The 20,072-nt window shown below is 35.5% G+C and overlaps 1 protein-coding gene across 2 annotated transcripts in view; it reads right to left on the minus strand.

The window, feature by feature from the left end:
• LOC138707443 (uncharacterized) overlaps positions 1-20,072 on the minus strand; it is a 642,910-nt gene that overhangs the window by 68,432 nt on the left and 554,406 nt on the right. For both annotated transcript variants that reach the window (XM_069836867.1, XM_069836866.1), the window contains exons 5-7: positions 17,246-17,328; positions 9,838-10,019; positions 2,521-2,645 (exon numbers count right to left, since the gene is read on the minus strand). In XM_069836867.1, the coding sequence (XP_069692968.1) occupies positions 2,521-2,645; positions 9,838-10,019; positions 17,246-17,328 (390 nt within the window). The remainder of the gene's footprint in view (positions 1-2,520; positions 2,646-9,837; positions 10,020-17,245; positions 17,329-20,072) is intronic.

Here is a 20,072-nt window from a genome sequence, read left to right on the forward strand (position 1 = left end):
ACTCTGCAAATTCTAAGCAATGAAAAATTTCAAATCAGTGCTCGAAGTGGAAAATTATAAGTTCTCTTATAGTTTTTAAAATGAAAGATAGATTATATTATATCGCGTAATAAATTATGTTACGTGTATAAAATAGGTGCATGTACATCATAATACATGATTTTATGTAAGTAAGCCTATCATTAGAACCTTGCAAGAAAGCGACGAAAACATATCGTGGCACGTGCCAGTTCCTGTCCATAGTGACATATTGTCTATGGAACTTGCTGATGTATCAAGTAGGGTTGTTGATTGGTGTAGTGCGAATAACCTTATGATTAATTCTAACAAAACTGTTAAATTAAACTTTGGTATTAATCGTCTTACTACTGTTAGGTTTCTGGGCATCTTTCTTGAGCCTAGAATGGGATGGAAAACTCATGTTGACTATGTTGCTAAGAAATTAAGTAAAGGCCTATATATGTTAAGGTTGTTAACGAATAATTTACCTAACAAGGTATTGTTTACAATATTTCATAGCCATATACAAAGTCATTTAAATTATGGTATTATTCTTTGGGGTCACCATACTTCTGCTCAAGCTCTTTTCATATTACAAAAGAAAGCTATAAGATTAATTTATGGAGTACCAAATACGACTCATTGTAAACCTCTTTTTATAAGGTCACAAATCTTGACATTGCCGTCTATGTATGTATTGGCCTGTCTTCTTTACATTCGGAATAACATTAATAATTACATAGCATGTACTTCTGTTCATAAATATTCTACAAGAAATAATACAAATTTATATATTGACAAATGTAAATACAGTATTACTCAAAATAGTTTTCTATTCTTTGCTTTTAAATTATTTAATAGTCTACCTGTTGATATAAGGAATCTTCCATTCCGAGTGTTTAGGACACGAATTAGGACTATATTATTGGCAAATCCATTGTATGATGTCGATGAGTTTTTTAATATTCATGTATCTTAATTTTTATCCATTGTATGATATCATGTATTTTAAATTGTATATGACGATGCCATACATGTTCCACATGTTTTTTGCAAAATAAACTATCTACTGTAAGTAGACAACGTAAACAACGTCAGCTGAATACAGTATGTGTAAGATGTACAGATAAATACACATAAATAAGTTGTACAGAGGAATAAAATTATTTCATTTCCATACAACTATTTTTGCTTGTAACTTTCGACTCGGTCATTTCCGGATCACTGTTCCTTGTCTTAAATTGATACATGTGCCCTTCGCTATCATCCCTGAAAGTTTGTAACACCATTTTCTAAACACCCTGTAGATGCAAACTATGTTTCCCAATCACCGGTATATATATTTTTCTTTGCCAATCGTGGCATTCATATCTCCCAATATTGTCTTACAATCATTTTTGGGCAATCATATATTTCATCCAATTCATCGTAGAATGCATCCTTTTCCTCACCACTCTTCTCTTCCGTTGGAGCATGAACACATATGAGACTGCAATTAGTAAATTTTCCTTTCATCCTTAGCCTACACAATCTGTGTGATTTAGGTTGAAAATCCATCATTAAATGTTTGTTCCACTTGTTTACTATAAATCGTATTCCAAAAGTGTGTTCTCTCTTTTGACAGCTATAAAAATCACATGATATTTCTTTTCTACCATTCCACTTCCAACCATCTCATTTCTTCAACTGCCATAATATCCACTCTATATTTATCTATTTTGTCCATCAACTTTCGCAAAGCCCCTGGTTGATATAAGGTCAGTACGTTCCACGATCCAATTCGAATGCCCTTTTCCCATTTGCCTTGTCGTCTTTGTTGCATCAGTCCGGCACTTTCTTCTACAGATTTCGTAACACTGAAGTTTTTGTGAAGGTAGGGTCGTCAGTCCCACGCCTCAACCCCAACCTGGAGGGCCAGGTCATTTTTAATCAGGGTTTCCGTCCCTTAGACCTGTATGACAAACTATGGGACACTTTTTTTTTAGAAACATAATCTCTGTCAAAATGTCCTTACGCATAATATTTTGCAATCTCTAGTATTCCAATTCGTTCCAATAACATGTAGGCCTTTTTGAGCATTTTCAGTCATAGTTTTAAAACTGTGAGAATGGGAACGGTAAAATATTTAATACAACTAGCAATATATTGAATTCAAACTTACATATGAAAACACACTGTAGCTGTCGTTTTCTGGTCAGGGTTGTGATATTAAATGAGTCTGAGTCCTAAAAAATACTAATTTTTCCTTTTTTTAATTAATTATTTTATTTAATCATTACCACTTAGCCCGTGGACCCCGCCCTCACGATATGTTCAATAGAATCGCAGATGGTCTGTGGTTAGAGAAACACTGATTTAGAGTGTGGTGAAGTACAGTGAAATTATTGTAGCTTGTTGCTTAAAATAATAAACAAATGACAAGTTATTCAGTGACACAAGAATCGAGGAAGGATTAACACAGTGCAGAACTCCTTGTTATAACAGAGACTAGCTTGGGGTGAGAGCAACAGTGTCACTTACCTAGAAGGTTGTTGCGATGAGTAAGCACTTTGCTATACACGAGGAGGTCGCCGGGGCAGATCTGCATAGGAGGGATCACCACAATTGAGCTCCTGCGGGCTCGTGAGGATCCGCTGTCGGAACTCCTGTAATGCAGACAACTCGCACTCAAACCGAATTTCTTGGGAAAATGCATACAAATCCCCCCTAACAATAACAATGAAACATTCAGCAGATGTGCAGCTTTGATTTCTTCAATAATTTTATTGCTGCTGAAATATGCCAGGCGATTCAAGAAGAACTGGTAATACATTAGGATGGGATAGGAAATGAATCGGTATTTGTTGAAGCCCAATAAGTCAAAGTTTTCATGTTTCCAGGAAAATAATAACAACTCATGTCCACTTGAAATAAATTTATGCCGTGGTGCACTCAGATATTGTAGGCCTACCTGCAGAAATTGCTCTATACTGTTTTCGCTGTAAGAAAAATCCTAATGTAAACACAAGCACGTTGCTGTCATACCCGTGATTGGCTCCCAGTCGAAACACTCACACGACGCAGGATAGTATAGTTCGTGTTTGGAAACCATAATCTTGTATTATTTGAAAATAAAAAATTGAATTCTAGTTGTTAAATATGATGAAGCATATAACTTCACTCATAGTAAAACGCTATGTAAAAGAAAAGCTACTTTTGTATATTGTTATGTACTATGAACGCGGATGAATACCAAAAGTAATACCGAGGTAGTCTATTCTTGTAACAAGCTGGTGTCACTCGAGCTCGTAGTTGTTCACGTAAGCACGTGGTACTGAAGTTTGGCTTCTGCATCCTCGGTGTGTTTGGTTATTAAACATAAGAGTGGAAACCCTCTCAAAAGCGGAGAAAAAGAAATAGTCTTAAATATATATAATAAGTTAAGTGAGTTTTAATTCCAGTAATTATAAAGTAAATGTTTCCTAAGCAAACGAATACATAGTAGTGAGGTTAGGCCTACTTGACGAGTAACGGGAAATGTTTAACATGAAACAGAATGTACAACATTGGGCGGGAACACGTACTGGCGCCAAACAGCGGCCAATGAAGCCTCACTTCAGTCACGTGCTATTGTTTATATTAGGATTTTTCTTACAGCGAAAAGATTATAGTCGCGTGGCGCTGTTGGAATGTTTACCAATTCACATTTGAGGATTAAAAGCTCGACCGTGGAGCACATGGGATACAGCCCATAAAGCTTTCTTAAAGTGATTTTCGTATGTATGTTCAACAATGCGAATTTCATGACGAAAAATAAAGAAAACAACCGAGCTTTCTTAAAACTGCAAGTCTATTTACACAGCGCTTATAAGTTGAGAATGCACTATTAGTATCGACTGATGTTAAAAAGAGAAAGTCAATTATTTATTTGTTTCAGGGTGTTCAAAAGTACACGGCAAAATTTCAGGGTTGGATTCTGTACATTTACGGTCTTACTAATAAAAACTGTATATACAGACGTTTAACTGTCTCATACTTATACAACGAGTAGCTCGTTTATAAGTCGTGTGTAAATTCCTTACTAATAATCACTACATACGTCATATATAACAGTACTGGGTGTTCATTTCAAAGTGTGTCATGACGTTACTGTTGTTGGGTCACCAATTTGAAGCGAGTTTTAGCTTATATGTCAGAGAAGTTGCCTATTATTTAAGGCGTTCTTCAATCTGAACTTGTGAACGTGTACGGTATAACTTGAACGTCGTAGCAACAGATGGCGGTCTGTACGGTCTGTGTGCTACCATAACCTCTTTCGAACTGTGTTTTGCGCCGGCAAGTCGTACGCAGGGTATTTGTTATCATCGGTTGCGTACGGTAACATTCCACAACACAAATCAAATGCTCCGTGTCCATGTTGACCGTCGAAGTTAATGTCAACAAATACGTAAGTAATCGTCTTAACCCTCTCTCCATATCCCGACAGTACGTATTTCCAAACAGTTCACATTCCTGCCACTACCGGCGTTACCGTACGTATCGGTACGTATTCTTCAGAATGAACGCCGTACTTGCTAGGCAACTTCTCTGCCTCACAGGTTATACACGTCTGCGGAAGTGTAGGAAGATTGAATTCTCTAGGCTCATCGGCTAGCCACATGACGGCATACAGCGAGCCATGACACATTTTGAACTGAACACCCAGTATAACTGTTACACATCTACGTCATAATTTCGTCATTACTTCATTAGTAATCCGGTAGAGCGCTCTAGTGTGGCGTGTTAAGTATTGATAGTACAATTGGCTCTAATCGATTACCACACTATATTTTGGTCAAAGAGTACAAGCTACAGCAATATTATTCTAATTATTCTGTGTTCTTTGGTTTGTTCTTCTGTGGTTACAAGGCAACCATCATCATAAAATGACAGTCAATACGAACAGCTGTTAGAGGGGCGGCCATTGCCATTTTATAGTTACAGATTATTTATACGTCCAACGCTTATGCATGATTTATTAGTAATGTTTTCTGTCTCAACTCTGCATAAGTCTCTTATAAAAACTATACACGGTTTATTAGTAAGATTGGTAGACGATAAAAAAAAGTTATTTAAACATAGTTCCGTTAATTGATAATTATTGAGATATCAGACATTGAAGTATTTTAGTGTTGCAAATTAATGGTACAAAATTAACTTAGTATAGTAAGCTACATATAGCTAATCGTGGCAGATAAATATCAGTATTGAACGGAATCTGTTAGCACTTGTAGATGGATTATAGTAGTTTAAACGTTAAAGAAGTAGACATGGACTCAACATTACTGTACTGTGGACAACATTCCATTAGCAGTCCAGCAAGACATGTACAGTCTTAGAAAAAAGTTTTGTCGCACAGATACTTTATAAGTCCTAGAAGGGAGGTAGTGCGCATGATCAGAGGACGAGCGAACTGGTTCACAAGAAAACCACTAATTGAGATAATAAAATTAGTTTTATTTCCTTGTATGTCTGATCATGCGCACTGCCGCCTTCCTGGGACTTATAAAGTATCTGTGCGACAAAACTTTTTTCTAAGACTGTACTTCATGCATGATGGTGCGCCTATACATTTTGATCTAAATGTCCGTGAACACCTGGATGAATGTTATCCTGATCACTGGATAGGTAGAGGTGGACCAATTACTTGGCCTCCACGCACATCTGATCTAAACACGTTGGACATTTTTGTGTGGGGATATTTAAAGTCGTTGGTATAGCTACTCCACTGCTGTGGAGGATGAATCAATAATTCATGCAAGAATTATTGTGCAGGGTTGTCGAACAACACTAGGCATTTTTGAGCGTATTCATACTTCAATGAAACGACGAGTAGAGGCCTACAGTATGGCAACATGGTACATCATTTTAAAACTTAACTGGAGCTAGTAACGTACCAACATAAAATAATCGATTTTCTGATATCTCAATAATTACGGTGTCAATTTTCTGGACCATGTCTATATAACTTCTTTGATCCTCTACATATGTGAAATCCAACCCTGAAATTTTGCCTGTATATATATATGTATATATACATATACATAGGCCTATACTTATACATAGGCCTATATACAGGGACATCATTTTATTTTTACTAACATTTCTAATATTAACCTGGCTATACTTTGGATCAACGATTAAGAACCGGAAACACCGTTTGCTACACCCTTCCACGACTGGAGTTCGATGATACTGGCGTAATATACAAACAAATCACTTTACTAGGTATAGGAGGGAAGAAAAGTAGTTCATCCATTTACGTAAACTAGGAAATATCGCGATTTTGAGTTTGATAATTTTCATTAGGTTTTTTTTTTAATCAAAATACAGAACAGTATTAACAATAAGTTTTTTTACTCATGAACTGAGCTGTCCATGCGGACGTATTCATTATGCAGTGCATGTTATACAACACATTAGCGTACAATATAGAGAATGAAGTTAAATTGAAAAATAATCATAATATGGATATTTAAACACATTTTTGAAAATGGTGGCAGTTCATTTCGATATAGACTGCAGTTCTTTTTTTGCATATTATCGCCCTATAGACCATTGTACGTAATTCCAATTACCAGGTTCGTACTTCGTATCAGTAACTCATGTTGAAATAATCCTGTACCTACTCTATAAAAGAGGCCTTACGTACTCTAAATTCAATCTTCACTTCTGCCCGATCCGTAAAGATAAAATTACTCAGACATGCTATCTACTGTCCGTCCAAGTGGTTACGTCGCCGCGTCGTAGAAAGGGAGGAAATAACGTGACAGTTAATTACTTAACGAGGCCCTTTTATTTAAGTTATTGTATGGGTATAATATTACGTAGACGTCCAATTCCTAACAGAAATTAATGTTCTCAGAAAAGAGCTAAGACAGCCCAGCCACTAGCATTTACAGAGAGGCGAATAGAAGCAGGTGGGGGGAACTGGGATGCGACGTAGGCAAATGGAAAATGATGCAATATTGAAAGCTCTTTCGTCACTGGAAAACGCGAACATATTTTGTAACGTACTGTTTACTATGACCGTAAGGCTACTATTACTGTATATGCGGTCTTGGATCTGTGTGGACGGTTGAACTTCATTAGGCCTAGTAGAAGGAGTGGGAGTGAAGTACATTAAAAAACTCAGGTAAAATAAAAATTGAAGTAAAAATAAAATGATGTCCCTGTATATGTATGTCTACGTATTGGACGCAACATGTGATATTTTCCATTTCAACACCAAATTGTTAGGCCTTGCATTAAGTATGACCAACAAAAAATGGAAACCACAGAACAGTGACTTATTTGGCCTCAACAAAAACAGATTCAAATGCAAATACAAATTACTTCTATTACGCAACGTTTTCAAGCTATGATTTTATTACTGTTTAGGAAATTTATAACTTCAGCTGTAGTAACTCAATTGTAGCAAAACAATATCCAGTTAATGAAATAAACTTATTACAGCAAACAAAGTAAACCCCCATCACTCAGTTAATTTTGTTACTGTTCATTTCAAGCTGGTCTGAGTGTAACTCATGTGTAATGATGCCTTCGTTTGTAAACATTACAGAATGGTACGCATTTTTAATTCTGAAACTGTGCAAAATGCGGAAAAATAACATTTCTTGTTGCAAATCACCAGATATTTCACCTCCCAGAGTAATAGAATTATTTTGTGTATGTATGTATATATGTATATATGATATATATACACATACACAGGATGGAGGGTGTTTAATGATAGTAGCTTCACAGAGTAAATCTTTACAATAAAAGGAACAGACATTTCCTTTGCCATTTTGCTTTATTTGTTTTTCATTTAGCGAGAATTCGACTTTGTTTCTATAGAAAATGGCAACATCGCAGTCGATTCAGTAGCATTTACCAACGCATGGAAACACCTCCTCTCCGTAGCAATGAGGGCGGATATGTAGTCGATGTCAACATCAGATCTATTTTCTGGGACGACTGCCCTTGGTAAGTAACCATTACGGCTCACGAAACACATTCATTTTACGTAGTTTTTAGTAAATTATTTTACGTTTGCACATTAAATAATTTAGGATCTTTATTATGAACCATCGAAGTATCGGTAGTTAATATTGCCAATGGAGTTAATTATAATAGCATCTACAGTAAGAGGTGTAAAGTGGTAGTGTCATGCTATAGGCAGTTCAGAATCAAGTTATAAATAAAAACATTCAAGTTAATTTCAAAACTTAGTTTGAAAATTTGTCTAACGTCAACCATATTGCTGCGTTAATTTCAAGTAACGAAATATGTTACTATTTTATAGGAATAGAAGTAAAGTTTAGACCAAATATGAAACTATTAAAAATACTGTTCCTGTATAGGATAATATAGGCCTACATCTTAAGAATATCAGGTTACAAAATATACCCAATCCCATTAAGGAGTAGAGTAAACTTGAATGTAACAAAATGTTGCGTGATAAAATAATTGGTTTACTTATACAGGGTGATTCAGTGACTATGTTACAATCTCTTAGGGATGATAGAGGAGACAATAATGAACAACTTTCATATAGAAACCTATGTTCGGAAACGTTTTGTTTAGTAGTAACAAACCTAGATATGTTAGTCAGTGTAACCTCATTGTATTGTATTGTATTTATTAACATTCCATGGTATTCATACATTGCTTTACAGATAGAATATGGAACAAGTCAAAAAACTTAATACTATTATAAAATCTTAATTTATAGTCACAGTCTAGATGAAATATATATATACAGATGAGATTTACAATATAGTCCACTAGTACAACACATAATTTTAGTATCAATTTCATGAAGTGTTATTGAATGTCATGAATTCACCTATAGAATAGAAGGCGTGAAAAATTAGGTACTTCTTCAATTTGACCCTAAATAATCTTATGTTTTGACTTTCATTTTTTATATCGATAGGGAGGCTATTAAAAAATTTTACTGCCATATAACGCACTCCTTTTTGATAGCACGATAGACTTGCCGATGGAGTATGAAAGTAATTTTTGACGTGTATTTATGCTATGAACTGTTGAATTAGTTATAAAGTTTTCATGATTACATACGAGGAAGACTATTAATGAAAAGATATACTGACAAGCCATGGGCAATATTTGTAGTTTTTTTAAAATAGTCCTACAAGATTCCCTAGATTTGGCACCTACTATTATTCTAATTACTCTTTTTTGTAATAGAAATATACTGTTACTATCTGTGGAATTTCCCCAGAATATTATTCCAAAACTCATTACCGAGTGGAAGTATGCAAAGTATCGTAAACATGATATACAGTAAGCTAGTTGGCATCGTAAATTATATTTTGACGGATTAAATCTAGCAGCTTTCTCGCAACTTGCTGATATGCATTTCATTTGTGGAAGAGCAAAAGGCAATGGAAGGAAATTTTGGAAGGTTTAATCAGTCAAAATATAATTTACGATGCCAACTAGCTTATATCATGTTTATGAGAAATCACCAACGTTTGCAGGAACAGGTCGTCTGCAACCAAACGTCAAAAGGATGGCCTTAAGTTCGATTCTAGCTGGTTCTACTGACTAACATATCTAGGCTTGTAACTACAAATGGAATGTTTCCAGACATAGGTTCCTATATGAAAGTTCTTCACAATTATCTTCTCTATCATCCCTAAGAGTTTGTAACATAGTCACTGAATGACTCTGCATATTACATTTTTTATTGAATTTACATATTCGGCTACATATTTCATCACTGTATTTGACTACTTCCACATATATATTTTGATATAGTTATGTTACATAAAATCTCAGCTCTACTAATAACCTGTACTCTGTACTCACCCTGAGAGTTTCCTGTCGTCACTGCACTCCGTTAGCAGTTTCGGAGGCACCAGAGCCCGGCGGCGTGTGAGCGCCGATGCTGGAGGAGCCTCTTCTTCGACGTCACCTTCCTCTTTTCCTCTTCGTTGAGGAAGGTCTACCTCGTCCTCTGAATGTCTATGAAATACGGTCTCTTGGTCTCCCTGCACGAAAAATGGACAAGTGAATTGAGTGCGACAAAATCGTAATTAGTTGAAATAATATACACAAGAATTAAACCATTGCAAGGATACCGATTTTAGAAAGAGTGGTCTGTAGGTATAGATCAAGATTTTGAGACGGTGTCGGGTGGAGTTCCCGGGTAGCTCAGTTGGCAGAGCACTGGTACGTTCAACCAGAGGTCCCGGGATCGATACCCGGCCCCGGAACAATTTTTCCCTTGAAATTATTCAAATCTGCTTTACAGGGAGCCTCACCTGAAAGACTAGATTTGCAAGATTTTCATTTTTAATGTGGTGAGGTATTGGAATTTTAGCGCAATGTTATAGATGTTGAAACATCCAATGATTCGCAGGATGCCTTAGGCTGGTATTCATAGTCGACACTTTCGATTAAAGTGTCCTTTGGAAGACGCAAAGTATCACTTTTCCGTTGCACAGTCGACACTTTGGTGCAAAGCAACACTTTGGATGAAAGTGTACTTCCGACCATACTTTGAGCCGAAAAGTCACTTTGTAGAAAAATGGCGGACGTCTTGGAGGTTCTCGAATTATTTATTAGAACGTGCGGAAGAGATGGCACAATTAGTGAACAATGTACGAAAGCGCTACATTAGGGATAGGCCTAAAAACAATCCCGTGGAATTTTATAATGATATAGAATTAAAAAAAAATCGGTTCCGATTTTATAAAGGAACTTATTGAGATTGCTAATCTTTTCGATGACTGGTTGACAAAAACGAATAATAGAGGTTTACCAGTGCCTCCAATAATACAGTTATTGACTGCATTAAAATTCTATGCTGCAGATATGTACCATACATTAATATCTATAATATCATAGTTCAGGTATTTCTGTAGTAACATTCGTATATTTATAACCTCAATTCGATGAAGTGATATGTAGATAGATATGTCTATATAACCTATTTCTTATTACTGAAACGAATTTTTTTAACTTAAATAATATTAAACTAACTTCAATCTAATGTAGGCATAACTATCTTAAATTAGCATTGAGAGACCTCACGTGCCTGCCTTCTAAGCAGATTCCATAATTATATTGGTTTTAAAATGATTTTGATTTTTGTTGACTACCTGTATTTTGAGATAAGATTTATCTTGATGTTGATATAATCATTACTGTTTTGATAATATATATTTCCACGCCGGTAAGCAATACATCAGATATGGCTGCTTCTGCTGAGATACTGTCTCTAGTTCATGTGCAGTCGTCTTAACCTCACCATAAAAAGAGATCTCATACTATTAGGCCTATTTTGTTTTGCATTGTAGAAAAATTTGGCATTCAAAATATTCCTGAAGAGCAGGCAATAATGGAAACGAAAGAGAGAGAGAGAGAGAGAGAGAGAGAGAGAGAAAAATAATAATAATAATAATAATAATAATAATAATAATAATAGCAGTACTAATGTGTTTATTTCATTTTTTTACTTTTATTCACGAAAAAGACAAAAATGAAAATAAAAGAAATAAAACGATATATCAATGAAGCAGATACGTATAAAACCTAACATAACGATGTAAATTTAATTATATATGTTGATATATATAGACACACACAAAACGTAACCTACTCAGTCCAACTTAACCTAACTATATAAACTAATAGAAGATATGTACAACATTTAACCGAACTATATAAATCAGTGGAACGGATACATACAAAACCTAACTCAGCGATATAAATCAATGAAAAAGATATGTAAAAAACCTAATCTGACTACATAAATTAATGGATCAGCTATGTACTGTACAAAACATAACATAATTTCAACAGCAGTATCACTACCTATTTAATAAAATATTATATATCTGAACTGACTGAAATAATCTAAACTATCGGCAACAAAACTATAAACTGAAATAAAACAACTTTCAATATTTATTTTCTTTCTCGCGCGATCAATTAGGCTCCCAATTCAAATCACAAGCATTGTAATTTGTAGGTTACACATTAATTTGTTATTGTTTGTTCACTTGTTTTGAAAGGCATTGTGGGACTTCTGTTACCAACCAAAATATAACTCTACACTTTGCTGGCGAAGTGACACTTTGTAAAGTGCACTTCTTCAATCGTCTATGAATACCACTAATGTGAAAGAGCCACTTTCGTCAAAAGTGTCACTTTGCAAAGTGGTGATATAAAGTGTCGTCTATGAATACCAGCCTTAGACCACGACGCCACGGCGCGGGACGTTAAAATATAAGAGTGAGCAGAAATTCGCTACATTACTATGCGCCATCTTTTATCGGCGAATGTACTAACACGTGAAACAAGTTTCTGTTCCTTGTCTACTTCGCGCACACATGGCTATGTGTCTTGGTTGCAACATTTCTTACGTTTATAAACGCTGCAGACGTTAGCCAACGGTGTCGCGTGACGGTGTAGCGAAGCTTTGCTCATACTGTAGATCGAAAGTAACACAATAACTTCCGCTCTCTGCGGACTTTCTTGAAGACAAATGTACGCATGAAGGAGCCATATGTTCTCATTTTCCCGAACTTGTTCTCATTTTGAAGGATTAAATTACCGTCCGGCAGGAATTAAAAAAATTCTCGCCGATGTTCGGAAATTAGATGTGTGATTTAATTTTAAAGAAATGCTTGACGTTTAAACAACGAGAGATAAAATTCTCAGCAAAACTTGCAACTTTCTTTTTACCCAAGAGTCAGGAGCTCACAATGACACTCGACAGTACAGAGCCCATTTCACTTCTTCTTTCTTATTCTTACCGTTTTACTTGTCGGTTCGCACACGACTAACACGAGGTTCTGTTTTTCCTGTTCCCTCAATTTGCCTACATAATTGATTCAGACGAGCTTTCGGACAAGGGTAGCGAGTTCTTTGTCAAACTCGCTGAGCATTTTACCTTTTAATTAGTTCAAATGCAGCGATCTTGTTGTGAAATCAATGAAAGGACTAGCTAAAGTGAAGTAGGCCTACAACTTTTGTCATTTTACTTGTGGGCATTTCATTCGTGCTTGCGAAAAATTCCTGATATTTTAAAGAAAATCAGAGCAACAGATAGATATTTATGAGCTGTTTAAATGAAGTTACCCACTACTGGAACATGAATGACTGAAATTTTATTGAACAGTTGTAGTTTTTGTGTGTTTCTACACGCATTCTCAGATTATAATAATTTAGGAACTAAGTATCAAAACATGCAGTATATTAAACATTTGACTTCATTTTAATTGTTTGAAATATGACGACTTTGACTCATTGTGTAAATTTGTATCTGTAAGATGTTATTTGGTATGTCGTCCTCGAGTTTGCGTTTAAAGATATGGTAACACTAGCAGTGGCGGTTCCTCGGGGGAGGGAAGGGAGGAACGTCCTCTCACATTTTCTTCTTTTGAAAGTAAATACCAAATAAAATATGTGCCTTGAAATTCGAGGAAGATTCGATAATTTTTAAGTTCACAGCTATAAGAAAACCTCGGTTGATCGAGTTTTAAACGACGCGCTCTCATGTGCTGTAGAAAACTGTGAGAAAGATACGGGATTGTTTGTGTGGAGGAAAGTCAATCCATTCCTCCTTTACTGCAGTTAACACACATAGACAACATCGCACTAGCGGCCAGAGAAAGAAGCAGACTTTTAAAGGAAGTAAATAAACGGATAGGGAGGAGATCCTCCTCTGAATCAGCGCATGGGCGGGAAATACAAACCGACTGGTCGTGCAGCAAGCTCGCTACCGCTGCCATCTAACGATTTTGCATTCAACCAGACTATAACACATCTAGGCGGAAGCACAATGAAAACGCAAAGCTATGAAAGATACCACATATTTTTTTAATTATAAATAAAAAATATTATTCATTGCACTTTATATAGGCTACTATTCATGGTTTGAAACTTTCAAGGATATTTGAAAGTTAAAGTTGTGTTTATAAAAAAAACAAAGAGGAAGTAGTTAGTTCTACGTTAATATCGCAGGTCTTTTGGCCCCTGAAATTCACTTCCATTCATTGTCTACTAGACAGGGCGACAGCCACAAGACCTGACATTCTTCAAAAGCATGTGATACTGAACTTTTAAAATGTACATGTGGCAACACAGACCACGTGGGTGGGTGCAGTGTTCTCGCTTTCCTCAGATTATTTCCCTTTCCCATTTCCGTAAAACGGTTCCGGTTACGTGTTAGTAGCTAGTCTCTTCCAACACGTGTGATGCTGTAGTGTGCGCGAGAAATGCTGCGAGGTTGTGAATTTCCTTGTAATTGTTAATTTGTGCAATTATGCAACAATGAATGGAAGTGAAAACATAATATATTTTGTAAAATTTAGGAAACTCAGTTTACAAGAACAGATTATTGGTATACAGAAAGGAAGGCCAACCCCAACACTATCTGGTCTTAAATGTATGCATGTAGGCTAATTTGTAGCATGTTTTATTCAAGAAGGTGTCATTTCGTGCTGTTAACTTCTTTCCTCCTCTTAATAAATATGCAGGAGCCGCCACTGAACGTTTGTCATTTCATTCGTGCTTGCGAAAAATTCCTGATATTTTAAAGAAAATCTGAGCAACAGATAGATATTTATGAGCTGTTTAAATTAAGTTACCCTCTACCTGAACATGAGTGACTGAAATTCTATTGAACAGTTGTAGTTTTTGTGTGTTTCTACACGCATTCTCAGATTATAATAATTTAGAAACTAAGTATCAAAACATGCAGGGTATTAAACATTTTGACTTCATTTTAATTGTTTGAAATAGAACGACTTTGACTCATTGTGTAAATTTGTATCTCTAAGATGTTATTTGGTATGTCGTCCTCGAGTTTGCGTTTAAAGATAGGGTAACACTAGCTATTTCATAAAGATCGCAGAACTACTGCAATTTTTTACACTGAAATTAAAATAACAAGTAAAAGTAGTGTTCAGTACTTAGAAATGTACGGCAAAGTACGTTCAACTTACGTTTTGGTTTTTATTAGGTTTCATTTGGACCAGGGGCGGTTATTCAGGTGAAGTAAGTGAAGTACCATTTCACCTATTTACGTGTAAAACACAATTTTATCTCGTATTAATAATTAATTCTAATTATTACCGGTTCCGTATTTCTAAAATAAAAAAAGTTTTATTTTCAGTCGTTATTAACAGTGTTTAGTTATATAAATAGTACCTGTAACCGTCCACTGAATAGAATCATGTCGACTGTTACGAGCGCCGAGCGGTGTCTATTGAAACCTATAATACTGTAGAGGTGAAAATGTTTGAGCTCCCATTCTCATATAGCACTTGGTTTCCATGGTAACGTGACGTGACGCACTAAAGAAAGATTGTATGAGTGAAGTGCGTTTCTGAGTCTTTCAGTTACGGAGAACTGTCAGACTTGTTGTATGTGGAGTAACCAGTTTGCAGATCTAACGGTAGAGAAGGGTTGAAGCTGGTCTCCAAGGCCGGGGGCTATTGCTGAAGGGCTGTGAAATGTTACAGTATGTAGGCCTACTACCTGACTCGAGAAAGGTATCCTCATTTCTTGTGTCTAAGCAGGCAGCCATGCAGCGGTAAATTAGTTGGCTATGGGTCGAATTCATAGTCGCCACTTATAAAATGAGGAAACACTTAAGTAATGAGCATTTCCTTAGCACTTATTTCAGATCGTATTGCAGAGACGCTACTCATTCATATTCCCTGAGCATTCCCTTGAAATCGAAAGAAATATGGCAACATGGCTAGACGTGAGCGCTTTCCCACATTCAATTGTTTTCCAGCGCCTTCAAATTCTTAAATCGGCATTATTGTCGTACACAAATACAGAAGTAAATATTATAGAGCTAAAAATTATACAAGATGTCCAGAAAGCATTTTACAGAAAAGAAAGAAGTGAGCTAAGATAACCAGTTATGAAATTTGGAGATATTGTCGAAAGTAAAAAAAAAAAAAAAATTGATAATTGTTCTCTCCAGAAGAAGAAATTGACATGGAACAAAATTGCAGTTGAGTTTAATGCAAACTCCGGAAATATTCCTGTAAGTAAATCATTTTAATTTATTTTTCAGTCATTTTTATGGTAAACAAAGTGGAAATGATATAATTACGCAACTTTTAACAGCTTATTCCTTGGGTAGAATACAAACAAAAATGCAAATAACACTTTGTTGGGACGTGAATACTTTTCGAAAAAAAAAATGCCACTTAAATCTACCTGAAATGCTGCTGTATGATAAAATCTCAAAGCAACCAGTACTTTCAGCAGTGGCGAAATCGGTAAGCCTCATGGTTGTATTGTGAATTTCAATAAGAGACACCAGAATATTCACAACAGTGTTCTTGTCGAGACGGTATCTCCTTTTAAATTGTTGATCATTATACATCTCTAAAGGGTTCTCCATATCTCTGACATATCTTTAGCTTGCCGAAACTCATTTTCATTTTAATTACAGAACTCAATAAATTAAATTAAATCATAATCATCATCTACTTTATACCGAATCAGCTGATTACAATGCATATGAGGAAACACTTGAATAAGCTGACAAGCTACCTTATTTGAATAAGTGTTCACTTCAGTGGGATTTATGAATTGGAAATTATTATAAGCAACTGCTTAAGTGTTTCCTTACGATAAGTGTTGACTATGAATTCGGCCCTATATGTTATTTTATCGGGAATGCACGCCACATACATTCGTAAAGTTTAAAAGTTGTTTTTTCCTACAATTCCATTTGTTCTTTGTTCTAAAAAGTGCTAAAATAGAGAAGTTGTATGAAATAACTTAAACTATTCCGATGAAAGAAGCTTTTCTCTTTGAAAAGATTGAAAATTTCATTTGGAATGCCACATAACAGGAGAGACTTTCATCATTAGCCCCATAGCTTTGCATTGAGATATACTGTCCACCCTCAATTGAGCCGAGACATTTTATGAAGACATCATCGACAGGTTTGCTACTTTAAAAGATAGGAGGATTGACTTTGTATGCAAGAAATTGGGTGAGTCCTGAAATAAATTAATTTTCCTGTTTGCATGTGTTCTGGAACTAGTAAAATTATACGTAGTTTACGAATAGTAGGCCTTCTCATTATATTAGCAAAACTGTTCATGCATTTGTGTATGTGAACAGCACTTCACCTATTTTCTTTACGACGAGCCGCTACAGATTTGGACTCAAATTATTTTTGTATTATACTGAATATTCTGTAGTAAACAAAGTAGCATTATGCGTCAGCACTTACCTCGTTCTGGACATTGGGTGACGGAAGGTTCATGAAATGCGTGCCTGTATCGTCTCGACTCCCGTCTCGGCTTCGTACCAGACCTGCGAACAGAGGGACAGCATTTCCAGCCATGCGTATACCATCACTGCATTACAAAGACTTGCACTATTAATAACGTGCAGGCACTTGCCAGGTATGCGATGCGGTGTCTTGATGTTGCCAATCTCACCACGACACGCCTGTCAAGCAATTCTAAACAAGACGTCCCACTATTTAGCTTCGTGTCTAATTATCCAGGAAGTATACCACGTACAGAATTAATGGGCAGTTAAGTGAAAGCCCTCTTTGGCTCGCGTAGTCGTGAAAAGTTACAATTCCAACTTTACTGCTCAAACAAAATGTTCTACATCCTGCTTCTTATTCGGTCATTTAACGACAATGTATCAACTAAACGGTTCTCCAGCGTCGATAGAATTTGTGCTAGTGAAGCGGTACACATTTCGCGAGATGAGTACGCCAATGTGGTTGCCAGGTTTCCCGTATTTGAGGACTGAAAAATTTGTCCCTTATAAAAACCATACGGAACACCAAAAATCCCGTGTTTACGGACATTATGTCATATACGGTCATCTTTTTATATTTTTATTTTGTTATTTTCCCTTACTGTTTGTACGATGTCGTGCTGTAGAACTGTGCTAAGGAGCAATTGAAAAGAGTGGTCCCGAAACTCGCTTACTTCATTTGGACATTTTTATGATTTATACATATATATGATTATTAGGGCTAGGATTTTGATGGCCTATAAATCATAAAAAAATGTCCTAAAAACAATGCATCTATGACCTAAAAATCTAAAAAAAAATGCCCTTAAAATGCCCTAAAATTGATCTTACATTCTAAAATTGGCTTAGTAGGAAAAGGAGTTTTCTGCTACTTAATATTTAGACTAGTAATTAAATTAAATTATAGTACCAACCTTTAAGTTTATTTAATTTTACATAATTTTTCTAAGTGGTACATTTTAATTAATTATTTTACCTGATGTAGTTTCCATGTAACCCATCACAAAGTCACTCTTATACGGAATTAGCAAGTATAGAGAAGTCTATATTGAAGGGATGGTTGGACTGATCCATTACATGGGGTGTATTACGTTAAAAGGCCAATATTTGTGTATAAAATCGATCAAAATATTATACAAAATAATGGGTATTAGCCACCGGCGTAGCTCGGTCGGTTAAGGCGCTTGTCTGCCGATCCGGATTTGCGCTCGGGCGCGGGTTCGATTCCCGCTGGGGCTGATTATCTGGTTAGGTTTTCCCAACCGTAAGGCAAATGTCAGGTAATCTATGGCGAATCCTCGACCTCATCTCGCCAAATGTCATATCACTATCACCAAATCCATCTACGCTAAATAACCTCGTATTTGATACTTGATAACCAAGTAAAAAATAAAAGGTATTAATGGACAAAATTTATAGACAAAATGTCGAAGGAAATAAATATTATTTTTTATTAATAATGGGGATTTGTGGCCAAAATTAAATGAAAATGCCTAAAAAATGTTCGAATAACACAAAAGATGCTCTTATGAGTTGAAACAGGCAAAAAATGCAAAAAAATGCCCTAACAAATATGTCTTAAAACACTCAGTTTATCACATAACATATAAATACTAAAGCGGCTGTGTTTCTGGCTTACTAGAAAAAAGATGCAATTTCATCAAAATCCTAGCCCTAATGATTATGCTTGAGACTTCTATCATTATATTTTAGGCTTGGTTTCTTCCACAACAACGCCAGTTCTTATCTAAAAGTTTTCGTTATTGTGTATGTCACTTGAAAACTCGCTCAATTCGTAGAACAATGGATAAAAAACTAGACCAGTCCTTTCATAAAAATGGACTTAACCCGTTTTGGGATCACAATATTCAATTATTTTTTCTTCATTCTTGAATACATTCTTTTAATACATATAGTCACTGACGAATTATTAAGTTATTTGAATTGTGTTAACATTATAAATTTTGGGGTTATGTTACATGATTTCAACCAGGGTTGCCAGACGTCCTGGATTTCCCAGGAATGTTCTGCATTTTAATGGTGTGTGTCCTGTGTGCTGGGTTGAGTTACATTTGTTCCAGAATGTAAAAAAGGTATTTTTTCCGAGGTTTTCCTCAACCATAAGGCGAATGCCAGGTAATCTATGGCGAATCCTCGGCTTCATCTCGCCAAATAACATTCGCTATCACCAATCTCATGGACGCCAAATAACCGAGCATTTGATACAGCGTTGTTAAATAACCAACTAAGAAGAAAGTATTCTTCCAATCGTCAAACTAAAAGGATAGTGACACGTATGCGTAAAAGGACATCATATACAAAGATTTTCCAAAATTTATAAACATTAGCCTTACGTTGTGAGTACATTCTTTCCCTCGATTATGTTTTATACTAAAAACCGAGATATATACGAGCTATTCCATCTCAAATCGACCGAAATATAGAGAAAATTGACCTTGCAATTTTTAAATACAATGAAAATTTTTCTGTCCGTAGACAACTATGATACAATGCTTTGTGCAAAGTTTGAGGCATCAGAACTTCATAGTGTTTAAATTAAAAATATTTAATTTATTGTATTTTCATAAAAATAGCAACTTTAAACTGTTGTGGCTCCGAAACCCTTTCACCTAATGATCAAAATCATGGTTTATTTTGATGCTAAAAAGTTAAAGTTTATATTGACATGTAAACAGTTTTTCTTACTTTTTATGGAAATGGAGAAATTTAGATTTTTCTTAACTAAGACACCTTTGCCAACGAAAAAATATTTTTAAGATATA

The sequence above is a fragment of the Periplaneta americana genome, chromosome 10 (assembly GCF_040183065.1).
Source record: "Periplaneta americana isolate PAMFEO1 chromosome 10, P.americana_PAMFEO1_priV1, whole genome shotgun sequence".
NCBI classification, from domain to species: domain Eukaryota; kingdom Metazoa; phylum Arthropoda; class Insecta; order Blattodea; family Blattidae; genus Periplaneta; species Periplaneta americana.